The sequence below is a fragment of the Camelus bactrianus genome, chromosome 8, assembly GCF_048773025.1.
Source record: "Camelus bactrianus isolate YW-2024 breed Bactrian camel chromosome 8, ASM4877302v1, whole genome shotgun sequence".
Classification (NCBI taxonomy): domain Eukaryota; kingdom Metazoa; phylum Chordata; class Mammalia; order Artiodactyla; family Camelidae; genus Camelus; species Camelus bactrianus.
The window spans coordinates 46,710,411-46,727,058 of record NC_133546.1 but is presented as its reverse complement, the minus strand read 5'-3'; the positions used below and the strand labels follow the sequence as shown (position 1 = coordinate 46,727,058).

General features: G+C 39.3%; 1 protein-coding gene across 1 annotated transcript in view; it reads right to left on the bottom strand.

The window, feature by feature from the left end:
- Positions 1 to 16,614, bottom strand: part of RTN4IP1 (reticulon 4 interacting protein 1) — a 43,106-nt gene extending 26,492 nt beyond the window's left edge. The window contains exons 1-4 of the mRNA XM_010965369.3: positions 15,959 to 16,614; positions 10,279 to 10,430; positions 9,425 to 9,493; positions 8,402 to 8,526 (exon numbers count right to left, since the gene is read on the bottom strand). Coding sequence (XP_010963671.1) covers positions 8,402 to 8,526; positions 9,425 to 9,493; positions 10,279 to 10,430; positions 15,959 to 16,229 — 617 coding nt within the window. The 5' untranslated portion in view covers positions 16,230 to 16,614. The remainder of the gene's footprint in view (positions 1 to 8,401; positions 8,527 to 9,424; positions 9,494 to 10,278; positions 10,431 to 15,958) is intronic.
- Between the last annotated feature and the right edge of the window lie 34 nt (positions 16,615 to 16,648).

The following is a 16,648-nucleotide window of genomic DNA, read 5'->3' as shown; positions in this document are numbered from 1 at the left end:
CAATCTTATGAGGCAAGGTATCAACACCCTAACCGCCTTACAAATAAAAAAATATGAAACATACTACAAAACAGCAGGAAATCCAGAGGTAGGGAATCATCTTTCACATTTCCATATTCTGGCTAAGCCGCAGAAATCTCTGAATCCGGGGCTGGGTATCTAAAGACCTCGGTTCTAGTCTCAACTCGCTCATTAACTGAATCTTTAGAAGTCAGATTCATCATTTATGAAATGATGATCACAGAGGTATATTCTAGGAGTTAATGAATAAGAACTGGCATTTTCTTTCTTTCCTTTTTTTTTTTTTAACATTTTTTATTGAGTTACAGTCATTTTACAATGTTGTGTCAAATTCCAGTGTAGAGCACAATTTTTCAGTTATACATGAACATACATATATTCACTGTCACATTTTTTTTTCACTGTGAGCTACCACAAGATCTTGTATATATTTCCCTGTGCTATACTGTATAATCTTGTTTATCTATTCTACATATGCCTGTCAGTATCTACAAATTTTGAACTCCCAAAGAACTGGCATTTTCAATCTAATTTAAGCTTATATTTAATTTCTCCACCTTTCTAAAATAGAAGTATATGACCTTCACGATTCTCCCCAGACCACATTCTTGCAGTGGGGGGAAAAAAGCCACATCACAAGAGTAGACTACCCTTTATGAAGCACTAATGGCTCAGAAACAAAGCTGATTTAAATATGGCTAAATCTTCCATCAGTAGAAACAAAAGGTCTTTAAAAAGTAAGGGCGATGCTAGAAAGTATAATCTCCCTTTTTAGTTTCACTCACACATTACTTCTAAATCTGGGGGGAAAATGGGTGAATGATAACAAAGTATATCATCATATGCTAAATTATTCCCTTAAGTAAGTGAGCAACTTAATCTGAATAAGTGGAATAGAGCTACAAAACAAATCAACCAAACACGACCAAGACAGCCTGGACTTGTGTGTCCCCTTCTCCTGAGCCTCTGTAATTCATGCAGACATTCCCCAATTTACAGAAGAGTTCAGTGTGACTTAGTTGTTTGGAACTTTAAACACATTTTCCCATGAAAATAAAGCTATTTATATATCTTGGCAAGGTGCCCAGGGTAGCCATTTAAAAAGGTTTAGTTAACCCATAATGGACCAAGAACCTTATACACAGTATAACAATGGTTCTGTGGGAAATGTATTCAGAATTTCAACCCAGCATGCTGGGAACATATCTCCCCGAATAAGACAGGCAGCAGGAACCATCCCAAGACACTGGATCTTTCAATCTGGTGCAAAACAGAGGGAAGGAAGGCAGACAGAGGGAAGGATCCTTTATCATGGCAACACTAGAGAGGATGAGAGAAGTTGCATGCTCAGAGAAGGATTTCTCATGGACTGACAGGGTTCGCACATGCTGCCCCAAAATATGACACCTTGGCAGATGGAATACTTAAAGCTGAAGCAATTTTGAGAAACAGCACATGCAGGAAGGACTCTCTGACCTTCTCCCATGAAGCTGGACACGTGCGCCTCATGTGAAAGGTGTCCTCTCTGTATCTGGAGGAAAGGAGCATCCTCATCTCCAAGATGGAAGGATGCAGCAAGGAACAGAATGAACAGGCCTTGCTAAGTTTTTCCAGTTTACTACACTCTGTGCATGCATTGCCCCACATTTTTTCATGACTCTCCACTCTTCATTAAAGGTAGCGTAAAATCCTTCAGGTTTAAAAACAGAAACAGACTTACAGATACACAGAGCAAACAGTGGTTGCGAGAGGGGAAAAGGGTGGAGGTTGGGCAAAATAAGTGTAGGGGATTAAGAGATACAAACTTTCAGTAATAAATAAATCACTGGGATGTAATACATAGTATAAGGAACAGTATAATACACAGTATATAACGCTATAATAACTGTACGGTGAAAGATTTACTGGACTTGTGGTGACTGTTTTGTCATGTATCTGATTGTCAGATCACTATGTTGCACACTGGAAACTAACATAATACTGTATGTCAACTACACCTCAACTAAAATGCTCAGGTTTAACCACTCCTTTGGGTCTTCATTTCCTTATGAAGGTCTCCATGTTGCATAAAATTTATAAATTAATAAACTTGTATGCTTTTGTCTTGTTAATTTATCTGTCTTTTGTTACAGGGGCCCCAGCCAAGAACTTAGAAGAGCACAGGAAAGAGATATTTTTCCTTCCCTCCAGAGCCAATGAAGCTTAAGCTTCAGGCCCTCCACTTACATAAGGCCTAGAGAGGAGCCCCAGCAAAATACCTGTGTGGACATGTAGGCAGGTAGGGCAGAGGCTCCCCAGAGAAAGAGAACCAGGTCTGGCTTTCTGGACAGAAGAGAAGCCATTCTGGGCCTAAGCCATTTTGTGGCTCTAAGCCTGGCCACATTGCTTGCCCCTGAACAGGTCTCAGTAATAACGATCTTAAGGGAACAAAAGAATGCAAGAACAAGGGACTGTTAGACCGTTGTCAGGGAAGAGAAGTAACAGTAGCAAAGATAACGTATCAGTTACAAAGATTCCCAATTCTGCTTCAGTGGTAAAGATCAGCCTGATCAACTGGAACCTAAGGGATGGTGATGCTGACCTTTTCTGACCCTTCAATCAACTAACACTTGGACTCTGTCCACCGCCCTAACCCCTTCACCAATATGCATGTTCCCTTACCTTAAAACTTCCCCAATTTTGCTGTTCAGAGACCCTGCTTTGGGAGAGATCCCTTGTGTTCTCCTTAGTTGCTGCAATAATAAGTCCTTCCTTCTCCCGATCTTTGGCTCGGTTGTCTTCTGCCTCGACACTCACCAACAGGCAAACCCAGTTTTCAGGTAACAGACATATGCTTTTGGTGGTGAAGGACAGAAGAATACAGCAGCCCCAAATATACCACTTAGGCTTAGGGATTATTCTCAGCTGAAGGCAACTAAGAAGTGGATGTAAGAAACCTCTCTATCCTTCCCCTATTGGCCTGAAAACAGAACAGAAATTTACAAAGGTTCTTCTCTTCTTCACCAGGAAGGACAAAGGTTAACCTCTGCAGATAATTTTAGATCCTTATCAAGGAAGGTACCAACTTAAATTTGGATAACAAACTTTATTCTTGCTTTTCATAGTAAACTTTCCACAAATGGCCTTCCCCACATACTTCTCTCTTTTGTCTTCAGCTAAAGATGGCATTTGAGCCTGAATTTTAAGCTAATTCTTTGAGTTACGCATTTTTCCCCAGGTATCTCCCATGTATACATGAGGTCCACATATGTGTTAATAAACTTGTTTGCTTTTCTCTTGTTAACCTGTCTTTTATTACAGAGGTCTCAGCAGAGAACTCAGAAGGGTAGAGGGAAAATTATTTTTTCTCCCCTACTGACCACAATCAGTTAAAACTGCTGTCTCTTTCCAATTCTACTTTCCCCTCCATTACACTTCCTCTCTTACCAGGTGACACTAGATTTGATTTGGAAATACATTTGCTTTGGTTTTAGTGGGAAATACTGATCTGGTTCATAGTAATTTCTAAGCAAAGTTATTACAGGCTGTCCTGGTTTAAGAATGCCTTCCAGGAATATCTCTACTTCCCACTAAGTCAACACAACAAGGTATCATAAAATTTTATTACAGTAGGACTGAGTATCAGGGTACCTAGTGTTGGGTAATAGGAGAAATGAAGGAGAAACATGGTTTAACAAGGTTTGAAATGTACAGAACCAGAACCTAGTATATAGAAAATTCTTCCAATTAAAAGACATGTAAAAACTTGTAACACATCACTGATAAATTTGTAACATCAGGACCCATAAAAATGGAGGCCACCCTAGTGGCCCAGCCCACATCATAAATCTAACCTAAATCAGCCTGCATTTATCCACATCATAAATCTAACCTAAATCAGCCTGCATTTATCCACATCATAAATTTAACCTAAATCAGCCTGCATTTACAGGAAATGCCTCACTCTCAAGGAAATCTAACGCCAATCATAATCCTCCAACTCAGCTGTAGCCGGCTCGCCCAACCCTAGAAAGTAAGACCTGCCTGCCTGATAGGGAATCCCTGCCTCCTAGCCAACCATGCCCTTTCCCACCCCACCTCTTCTAATGCCCTGTAAAACATGCCCTTGTCCAAAATCCCTAGGGAAGGGAGCTCCACTGATGGTGAGGCCCTGTACTCCCCTAGTCCATGGACTGTTTTCCATTGAACAAAGGACATCAAACTGGTTACTAAATTGTAGGATCTTTGTCCTTTGACATCATTATAGGGAAGATATCAACAACAAGCTAGTTAATGAAGGCTATCAATTAAAATGCAAAAAGTATTTTAAGCTTACTGCACAAGAAAACATGAAATGCCCTGGAATCTTACAGCTCATATATTAAAGAAACTTGGAAGGCATTTTTTCCAAATTTGACAACAATCCTACACTTTACATGACTTGGACAATAATGAGCTGCACAGTGGAAGGGAAGAGAGCAGTTTGGGTACAGTATCAGATTTCAGCTTCAGGAAAATCACAATTAACTGGCATCAGGAATATAGAAGTAGTCAGAGTAGAAGCCAGTAAGTCTTGTTTTGTACAAGTTGAGTTTCAGATCCAAAGAGGACATCTAACTGGATCTGAGTAGAGAGGTTGGGGTTAGAAACACACTATCTGTAAGCTACCAAAATATAAAAAGCAGCTGGGAGCAGATGAGATGACCCTGGGAAACAGGAAAGATGGTGGGAGACCAGTAATAGTGATAGTTCAAGGGCTGGCGGAAGAAGGGTAGCCTTTAAAAATGGCAAGAACTGATCAAAAAGGCAAGAGGAGAAGTAAAGGAGGCTAGTGTCCCTGAAACCATGGAAAAAGTGACTATGAAGGAAGTGGTCAATGGTGCCAAATACTTCAGAGGTCAAACTGTAAGAACTGAAAGCTCTCGTTGGGTTGGCAAGTTAGTCAGCTGTGACCCCGGGGAGAAGAGCTGCAGCTGCCCGGCAAGGCTGGTGCACTGAAGAGTGGGTGACCCCCAGCTTCACAAGACTGTCACCTAGTCACCTAGAAAACTAAGCTGTAAAACCTAACAGGAAGAAGTTTTCTACTAATTCCTTTAACTGAGCCCTCCTGGAGATCCCAGGAAAACAGGAGGGGGTGGAGTGGAGGGGACAATTCACTTGCATCACACTGGCCAGGCCAGAGTCTCCACCCTCCCTCCCGTCTTCCCAAACACAGGGTTTCTTCCAGCAAGTAAACCGCAGGGGTTTCTTTCACCTTCCCCTTTCCCCTCTCACGTTACAACCTAGTCAAGTGCCAATGAAAACCAGAAGTCCACAGGGGTAGTGGGAGGGGAGACACAGGTGGGAGGTGGGGTCAAGTTCAGGCAGGTGAAGGCAGCTGAAAGAAGGAAGCTGTTGTAATGACTGAAGTAAGTTAATGGTGGGGAGACCCAATGTTTTATGCTTGAGCCCAATTCTATCAACAGAATTAATCAGACATCTAATTTACACTGACAGGACAAAATGTCACTGTCACAAAGCCTAATCTCAAAAAAGAAACAGTGAAAAGCATTCCTAAATTCACTGCACTGAGTTTCAAGCACACAATTCAAAAGTGAAATTTATTTTGCAGAGGAGGAATGGTTCAATTTCTAACACTTTCTAATACTTCTGTCAAACACAGTGAAGCACAACTTCCCAGCAAGAGACGTATTTCAGGCAGAGCATGACACTATCAATATATACAACCATCATATAGAACTGTTATCAAAAAATATATGGTGCAACCACTTTTTTTTTTTAAACTTCTATTCATCTTGAGAGCCTTATGTCATCTATGCGTTCTTACTGAATACATCATGAAGAAGCTACAGATGGGTTGATAACAGGGAAATCGTTTCACTTGACTTTTCTAGTGATATCGAAGTGTGGGCAAAACGACATACGACGTCAGTACTAAATTATCCCCTAGGTTCACAGATGCTCAGTTGCTGCAGAAATATAATTACATTACAAAGAAGGAACAAGTAAACACCATCGAAGCCTTAGAAAGCTTTGTCTTAATTTCAAAAAGGTATTTGTTACAAAGAGATCCTGTAAAATCTTCCAAGGTGCTGATGGATATTTTTGTCACTGTTAGTTTTAGGTTTTTTAAAATTAATTGGTTAGAAAAACAGACTGTTACTCCTTGATGACAAACACTGACTTGCTTTGTGCAGGCTAAAGACTGCCTTAATGCCAACAGCTAACAATGAAAGAATAATTATTGCTTAGAGAAGCCAAAATATGCTCCACCAATCAAAAAGGATAGTCAAACTGAAAAAAGCCACTTTGGACACTGGAACCTCTGAATTGAAGTTAGTAAAAAATCCCACTGTAATAGTAATTTCTTCATGTAGAAGTATTTTTCCAGTACTGTAAGGCGCTCACATCTCTCATGTGACTCTCACAAATGAGACGTTGGAGAGGGAGGCCATTATGACACCACGTGTAGTCATTTCAGTGAAGTGAAATTTCTAGAGCACCAGGGGCCGAGCTCCCACTGGCACGCTGAACACAGGCACCCCTCGGGGGCGTCGCGCAGGCAGGGAGTGGCACGAGGCCACGGCACACACCAGTGAGGCTCTTTCAAGTGGATTTCACTCCAGTGTGGTTAACATGTGGCTAGATCAACGAACAGACCCAACTCAGTATAACACATAAATCACCTTTATAAGGTATAAAACTTTCCACTTCTCATGGCTCTCCTAACAACCCACACTGCCCTACACTCAGCACCTGTGGAGAAACAGCAGAGACTTAAAAAACGTGCACGTGGTCATCTGATTAGTTAGTAACTGAGTAGAAAGAGGGATCCAGGTCTCTACTTTCTAGTTTCAAGCCATTACTCCTTAAACAGAAGACAACATAGTACCAAAGAATTACCCACAAAGCCAACAATGAACTGAGAAGGGAAGAGACAGCTAGACCTGTTTCTAACTCGTTTTTCACAGAATACTAAAAAAAAAAAAAAAGTATGCCTGGAGAACCCAAACAGGCAAAAGGAACAAGAGCTCTCTCACCAGAGTGCACACATGGTCACGCAGGCACAGAAAGGCTAATGTTTCTAAGGAAAAAAAAAAAAAAAAGCCTCAATGCCACTGCAAAGCCTACAGTAATAATAAATGTCTGAAAATCCCGAGCAAGATTCTTGCAAGGTTATTAACTAAGACAAACTGCCAGAAAAATCTACATGGTCAAACTAATTTAATTTAAACAAAGTATTGGACCAAAATGGCAACTTCAAGAATGATAAGCCCCAAAAGCTTACAAAATAAACACGGTTGACCTTTAGAATAAATATTTGCCTTGAATTCTACAATGAAGGGTAGCACCTCATTAGATGAATAGCCTCCCCACTTCTTTCAGAAATATAGCTCTTAAGTTTTCACTAAATTCCATGTCCTACAACTCAACACATTAAATGTAAAGTGCAACATTTCATAACAACAGGAATACAGAATGACACAGGCTTCAGTTATTTTTTCCTGCATGATCCTTAGTAATCAAAAACCAAAATTTGACCTCCAGCTCTCTCCTTCATCACAATCACTAAACGGTTCTTAGGACCCAGTTTTCTCACCAAACAATAAAATCATGTTTTCTCTACGACGCCAACATTCTAAAACACAAAGAATGTAGCAGTCGCGTTGCTAATGACAGTAGCCACCAAGTACTGAGAGCCTCCAGTGTGCCACAACCTGTGCCGTTAGTTTTCCAGGTGTTCTCATTTAACCCCTAAAACAAAACTCACAAAAGAGAAGTGACTGAGTGGGCCACCCAGCTAGAAAGCAGCAGAATCTGAGTATGAACTTAAGTACATCTAAGACACTGTTGTTGCGCTGCTTTTACAAACTCAAACAAGCACATACAAGTCCTCGAAGCACCAGAACTGACTAAAGGAGGCTAGGAGAACAGCGAGCCTAAGAGAACTCAACAATATTCCATCCCTTTGTGTCTGTTTCTCATAGAAGCCTGCAAGTGTGAGAGCAACTAGATGACACAGGAAGCAACACCTGCACCTTAGCATGGTTCTTTAGAAACTGTAACGGGTGTTCTTAACACCTTTTAGGAATCTGATGAAAGCTATGGATCTACTTCCCAGAGACGGACATGCAAAAGTTTTGCATCATTTTAGAAGGTTCAGACTCCTAACATCCATCTACATATTTCACTTTTAAAATTCTCAATAGATTGAGCTAAGAATCAATAGGATGAGGTTTAAAGAGGGCAGACAGATACAAGAGTTCTTTGGAAGTTGTTTTAAATGTTAGCACAACTGTGTTCACGTAAATGATCCTCATTTTAATGCTTTTGACAAATCTATTGCAGAGACCTGACCAAGGGAAAGAAGGGAGTGACAGATGCCAACACTGAGACTTACCGTTTTCCTGCACAGTTCTTGTCATTCAGGCCGCCAACCTTGTTTATGGCAGACCAGGCTGTGAGGGCCACGTACGGCAAAGAGGCAGCTTGAGTATGAGTGAGGGACTTGGGCTTATGAGAGACCTAGATTTGAAGACAACAGTCAAAAAGAAGCAATACTTGCAAACTTCTAAACACAATTATGTACGTTTACCTTCATAGAAATCCAATTATTTTCAGGGATAAGTCTATAATATTCCCCCAGGTTCAGTGGTTACTGCAAATGCTACCCCAAGATTATCCCTAAGGAATATTCTCCAAGTGACTCAACCTACCTTACAGAGGTTCAGCAAGGCTTTTCAGGTTACATTATGAGATACAGCTGCTTAATTCTTCATAAAAAGACCACATTCAACAATCCTGCTAGTCCTGATTATAGCCAGAAATAAACCCAAATAAACCCTGAGCCCTCAGAAACACATTCTAACTTGTTTTTGTGACCAGCTGTTTCCCTTACTCCCATTTACCGGAAGGCAATCTTTCCCGACTTTTTCTAATCTCAGTAATGCCCCCTTTTCCCTTCCTGCCCTCCCTTCTGTAGCCAATTTCCTGTGTTAACCCCTTTCTTTCTATTCAAATTGTCAAGTGCCCTGACTGTATTTGATTAGACTGCTGTTTTGAAAGTTATTTGAAACAGCTTGATCCTTCCATGCTCCTGGTGATGATGAACCAGTACGCTCCATTTGGTACATTTTGTTTCAACAATTTACACTGGATAAAACCAAGAAACACAGCAGGGTTTCTAGATCTCACTCCAAATTCCTGCTGCACAAGGCAAAGATAACCACTTCGGCAGCAGTGTTATTTAAACGCCAGCTAACACTTTATTAATCTTTCAAAAATTCCTATTCTCTATCTCAGCTCTTTCAAAACTACCCATAAAACTGGAACCTGATCTCAAAAACCACCAGTTATTTCAGGAGACACTAGTCAGCCTGTTTCTACTTTCTAATGGCATTTCAGCACAGAACTGGTGAATTACCTCATTCCCACTGACTATGACAAACTCTGAGAGGGTGCCTTGTTTCCAGGGAGGAACTGCAGCCCAGACCTGAAACACACACAACTTCATTAGAAACAGATCTTTTTTAGCCAAAGATAAGCATGAAGGTGTTCTCCAATACATACCCCACCCTGAGAAAAAAGCACAAGCCAGCAATCCACCAACCGAAAGAGCTATCTTCACAGGATATAAATCTATTATTCAGTATGACTTTGGATGTATCAAGTCAAACCACACTGGAAGCAGATACCAGTAAATCCTGCTGTGTTCACTGCCTAGAGTGCCAGGAAGAGCAGTCTCTGGGGCAGAACCTTGGCTCCGCACTTACCAGCAGTGGGACCTCTTCACAGCCTGACCTCCTCATCCATGAACTGCGTCTACTGTACCTACTCCACAGACATTAGATGAGTTATTTTATGACAAACAACTAGAACTCACTAGCTTTTATTATGTGCTGACTTTAATTCTTGGGATAACAGTTCAAAGTGACAAGGGATAGATGATTGTATCAACCTTTAGCTACTTTAAAACCATCTAACTCCATAGGGTAGAAATTGTCATTTAAAGCTTTTAAAAAAAAAGTCTCAATCATATATATCTCAAAGTCTTGCAGTTCTTAAGCACCTGATTTAGAAGGTTCCAGCACAGCAAGCTACTATGACAGAACCAAAAACAGGATGAGCAACAGAACCAAGAAAAGGGGGGTTCCAGCCAAAGCTCAGTGTATTTGTTGAAAAAAAGAAAAAAAGGGCAATGATCTGCAATATATTTCCAAAAGCAGCAGAAAGAAATCTGCAAATTTTAAAAAGGAATAGTGGTATTTCATAACTCACCTCATCTCCAGGCTTGAAGTACCTCACGTCAAGTCCACGTTCCATCACCACCCCAGAGACATCCCGACCCAGAGTCAGGGGAAATTCTTCTCCTTTGATTTTAATATGTAAAGGATCACGTTTCATATTTAAAGCTGTAGCTCCGTAACCACCTATAAAACACAATTTATCTGTTTCTTCCAAAAGAATGGGATGATTTAAAAACTACTACAGTTATACGCCAGGTACAATTCTATCCTCGAGATGTAGGTTATAAAGTAATCAACCTTACAATTTTTTTTTTTTACCATCACACAATAAAGCATAAAAACAGTAAGTGTTGTTCCAGTCAAAGAAAATTATTTGGAAGGTTATAATCACTATTTCTGAAATTTCAATTCTGAAACTATCTTCTGAACTTTTAGTATTTTCTTTTCTAAGTTTTGCTTTGTTCTTTGAAGAGAGTTTCTTTATTAATTTGTTCATTCATGAACTTTTTTTTGCAGTTTATTTCTTTATTGAATACACACACACACACACACACACATACACACACGCATATAACTGAATCATTCATAAACTTTTTTAACAACAAAGTCATTTGGAGCCAATTCTGGTGAAGAAGATAAATGCTAAAAGTTGTCTGAGTTAATAAATAAATAAGGCATGGATATAGTATTTGACACTGACACTGGTCCATGAGTGTCAAATGGTCCCTACCTCCCCAAAAAGTTCCAGAACAAATCTTTGGATTAAGTGTGTAGATTCCTGAATGGAAAAGAACCACTTGGCTGCATCTGTTCTGATATGTTAAATCAGATTAATTGCTTTATTATACACATCTTTTTATTTTTAAGAACATTTCCATAAATATCAACTAAGTGGAGCAGAAACATTCCTCTGATCATTATTTTTTTGGTTCGAATAAGCCAGCTACACCATCTATAATAATCCAAAGTTACACAGCGTCAACATACAAAATGGCTTTTCTATGACATAAAAGTATCTGTTATCGTCTCTTCTGCTTGACATTCTGAGGACATTTCTACTATGTGAGGCTCTTCAAGATAAGCACCTTGCTTATCTCTCTAGTGTCCTGTACCACAATTTATGCTCCAGAATCACTAAACCACTCTGAAAGTCTCCCCTTCCCCCCACCCATCCTTGGATCTCAAAGATGAGGAGAAACCAGCAAAGGTGCCTGAGAAGCCTTGCCCAGTGAAGAGGTGTTCAGAAAGCCGAGTGGAGAGGGTCGTTTAAGGAAGTCAGATGCTGCTGACAGGGAAGATAGTTTTTCAAATAAGGGCAAAAGCTACCAGTAGGCTTTTAAAAAACAAAAACCCCCAAACAGACAAAATCAAACAAAAGACTGGATCCAACTACACAGAAGTCTTTGGTGACCTTGATAGGAGCAGTTGCTGTGGCAGAGGGTGACAGAGAGAGTGGGAGTGAGGAAATGGAGATCCTGGGAAGAGTGAACTCTTTCAAATAGTTTTGCTACAGAGGACAGGAGAGAAACAGGGCAGTGGCTGGAGGGGGCAAGTGAGATGGCGGGAGGATTTCTGAGGGTTCTTTTTCTCTCTTTCTAAGAGCAGGGGAATCACAGCAAGTTTGTATGCCAATGAGAATGATTCAGTAGAAAGGAAAAGACTGAAGATGGAGGAGAAAACTGCTGAAAAATCTCCTGAGTAGGTGAGAGGGCATGAGATGGAAAACCCAGGTGCAGCGCTGGCCTTAGATGGGAGCAATGAATGTTCATCCCTGAAGCCCGGGTAGAGGATATAGGAAGGGAGGCTGATAGGAGGGAAACTTGCAAAAGTTGCTTTTCTAATAAAAAATCAAAACACATAGAAGAAAGTATTTGAAAGTTGGAAAAGTCCCAGAAATATCAAAGCTGATGGCCACCACACCGATATTACATAACTGTCAGCAGGCTAGTTAGGAGTGTTGCCTATCAGGGAAAAGAAAAAAAAAAAACAACTTCACATGTAATACTCACAAAAGTCACCTTTTACTTTTCCTGTCTTACATTTCTTTTCCACCTCTAAAGCACAGGTAAGCAATTATTCACTGAAATTCCCATGTGATTTGATTAACAGACGTGGGCAGTTAGCCATGTCGAATTTCAGCTGCTGTTTCAGAGCTGCAAAAAGGCTTCAGTCCTCTTCGAGGTACACAACCTGCAGGGCAAGGTTGTTTGAGCAGCTTTCTTGGTCACCTCAGTATCAACTGATTAGCCCTGGCTCACTGGTACTAACTAAACCAGCCCCAAATCCAGAATGCAGCTGGTAGGTAGAAACTGAGACCCTGCTTGGTGACACAAGTGAATGGAGGCCCTTAGGAGCTCCATCCCATGGGCAGAGGTGCCCAGTTTGGTTCAGAGCTGGAATGATTTGGAAAATCCTAAGTCTGCCATCACTTTCAGAGACTTTAATCTCACCTAAAGGAACCAAACTTTCTCATTGGCTGTATTTTTTTTTCTATTTTAAGATTATTCATTAGCCATTTATATGATCTTTGATTTTATGTCCAACAATAGTGGCCAGCTCCAGAAAAAGTCAGCCTTCACCTTTCAAAACAGGCATGTCTTTGCTTTCTCGTCAAAGGAAACAACTGCTCCCTATAGTTTACAGTCTTCTATTCATTATTTTATTTCCCCAAGCTACCATTTCAAGTATCTTCTGCAAAAATAATCACACGTTCTCAAAAAAGAATCCATGAGCAGGAAATAAAGAGGATAACTTGCAAAGAATACTACACAGTCAAGTCATAATAAACTACGATGTCTTAAGAACACTACATAAAAGTACAATGTTACAATATTATATGAAATAGCAGCCAAGAAAGTCCAGATCCACCCATTCTACTGAAATTAAAATGGACACAATACAAAGTGTGCACGTACATTCAAATAAATGAAAAGTTAACAGATCTAAACAAGGACAAAAGGTAAAAATTGCTCATGGATAAAATATTGCTTATTTCAGTCTGTAATCTTAAATTAGAACAAAAATATAAAATGACATAAAAATAATGACTGAACAGCAACTATATATGTGATGCACTGAAACAGACAGAAGTTGACAGCATGGGATCTACCTTCAAAGATCTTGAAATCAAGAAGATGAAAACACACACTGGTCATTGGGTATAAACCTACCACTTAAAGATACATCCTATAAAAACTAAATTATCTTCATGCTCAACGTAAATGGAATAAATAAAACGACACGCCCAAACAGTAGTAGCAATTATTACTTCAAAGCAAACAAAAAGGATAAAAATGTGGATTCCACGAGGCAATCATCATAAAGTCATTTCAATTCATTCTTAATAGAGCTTTCCAAAGTGAATCCAAGTCTTTCCCCAAACCTCTTCCCACAAAGAAATGTGTAAGTTATTCCTCACATTGTCTAGATTGGCACTGTCCAACAGAAACATAATGCAAGCCACATGTGTAACTCAAAATTTTCTAGAAGCCACTAAAATAAGAAGTGAAATTAATGCTAATCATATTTTACTTAATGTATCCAAATTATCATCAGGTCAATAGGTAATGAATATAAAATTATTAATGAGACATTTTACATTTGTTTTTTTCTTACTAAGTCTTTGACATCTATTGTATATTTTACACTAATTGCACATTCAATTCAGACCAACTACGTTCAATTGCTCAACAGCCACATGTGGCTAGTGGCTATTAGAGGCAAACCTCATTTTACTGTGCTTCACTTTACTGACCTTTGTGGATACTGCATTTCTTGCAGTTTGAAGGTTTGTGGCAACCATGTATTGAGCAAATCTCTCAGCGTCATTTTTCCAACAGTACTATTTTTAAATTAAGGTATGTGCATTGTTTTTTAGGCATAATACTATTTATTACACACTTAATAGACTACAGTACAGTGTAAGTATAATTTTTCTATACACTGGGAAATCAAAAAAAATTGTGTGATTCACTTTATTGCAATATTCGCGTTTTTGCAGAAGTCTGGAACCCAACCTGCGATTTCTCCAAGGTATGTCTAGATATAGGACAGCACAGGTCTGGATAGATTCACTTAGTTAAAAACAGCACCATTAAAAATTGAAGACTTAAAGCCAGTGAAACTGAACTTTATTTCCCTAATCCAAGAATTCTCCAAGTTTTTACATCCCCAAAATCTTTTTGAAGACTCTAAGAGATCCTTTCTTGTCCAGCTACCCATGTGAGGCTAGCTTTTCTTTACTCACTTCAAAAACCATATCGTGACAGGCTGACTGCAGAAATACATGAAAATTTAGCTGTCTTATTAAACTAGAAAGCAAAGAGATACGCAAAAGTGTAAAACAATGCTACTCTTCTCACTGAATTTTTTTGCTTATTTTGGGAAGTATAGTTATTTTTCACTGTAAGCACTTTGGGGATAGATCCCAGTCTCTGTCAGCTATACTACCTGTTTCAGTGCTTCACACATGCTGTTGTCTCTTGAGACATTATTTTTATGTCATTTTATATTATAATCCTGATTTAATTTTGTAATGTTAACACAACAGTTTATTGTATTTTTAAATGAATATTTAAAAGTTTCTATTCTAATTTCTAATAAGGTAAATATGGACAGCTATAACTCACAAAAACAAAAGCCCACTAATTATTAAGAGTGTGAAGAGATTTTAAGACCAAAACATTTGAGAACTGCTATCCTAATCTATCACACAACTCCTGGGGAAGAAAAGAGGAAGAAATGAAGCCGAACTCACAACACTTTCATATTTCTCTACAAATTCCACAAAATGATTCATTCTATCATTAATCTTAATTTTGTAACTGGATACGTATAGGAACAAAGAAACTCATCACGCATAATTCGTTCACATATGATAACTGTTACTGGGATAATCTGCATGTCTACACACAAGATCTTCAAAACAAAGACCTACGGTTAAATTAAACCATATATGGCAGTTTACTTAGAACGCTGAAGTTAACCGACCAATCATCCCAATTTTAAAGCAGTATTTTTGTCATTATTTTCTAAAGTTAAAGTAATTTGCAGATAATAATGAATCTTTCCAGCACTATAAAAACTGCATAGTATATATTTAAGGAATACAGTGCTCTCCAAGCTTTGTCAATATCCCTCAGCAGAAATTAAGATAACATTATTCCCATTGAGGATGGAGCATAACAGAAAAGTGTATTTTAACTGCTAAGAACAGAATGCAACAGCATAAATGGGGAAAGTACTATGTCCATACCCTTACATTCTGCTGCTTTGTCCACTGCACCACTAAAGAAAGTTGTTATTAGTGCGAGGGCAAATAAGAACTACAATAAAAATGCAAACTCTAAACTGGTATGAAAACATAACCACATCTCTAAAACCCGTGATGGACTTGAGAATATCACAAAGCTCCCAGAAGAGTGAACCAGAAAGTTAGCTGCAGATACAATTCTCAAGTCCCAATTTACATCTTAAGGTAGCATGGAAGCAATTCAAACTTAAGACTTTGTAAAAGATTAAAGCATATTATAGGTATTGCAATTTCAACAATTTTGGAAATAATATCTAAGATACTGTTTAAACCCTAAACAATTCCTTTGTGTTAACCAAAGACTTAGTCAATAACAAATGATATTTTAAAACTGATCCCTGATGAAACTATCTGAAGAGGAAAAAGAAAAAGGAAACGAGGAATGTATTTTGAAACTTACTTCTCATATTGACATCTATAGGATTTACACTTGCAGCGTGCACTTTGATAATGACTTCATTTGGATAGTGTATCATAGGTATAGCCATGTTCTGAGTAAATCGAAGCACTTCATTATTCCCGTATTTATCTATCACCCAAGCAGGCATGACACTGCTCCTTGGAGAGGTAGTACTAATTCTTCTAACTGAAGGCTTCTGCACAACTTGGCTTCTCCAGAAGCAAACCGCAGTACAGGTATTTCTAAGAACACAGGTCTTCAGAAACCCCATCGTTAACAGTGGTTGAATTGCGTGCCCTAATTAAAATGCACTTGGAGTGGATCAACCTTTCACCCCTAAATTCGGTCAAATTCTGCCAAACACACTGGGCGGCTTCAAAGTTGAGAATTCAGAAATGAAGTTAAACCAGCGGAGCAAATGAAAAAAGAAGAGTATGAAATTACTCTACTCTTCGCATCTGAAATGCTCCAATTAACGTTCCAGTCAGTATTCTGTACATGCTCCTCCTCCCTTACACCCCCCCCCAACTTTAAAACAAAACACCCCTAGAACCCTGCCGGGTCCCGGGAGCCGTGGGCAGGACGAGCCCACTCCGCTGTGATCCACACGCCAAAGAAACAGCCGCTTCCAGAGTCCCGCCGCGACCCTAGCTCGCTCTCCTTCGCCGCGGACTTGCTTAGCGGTGCCAA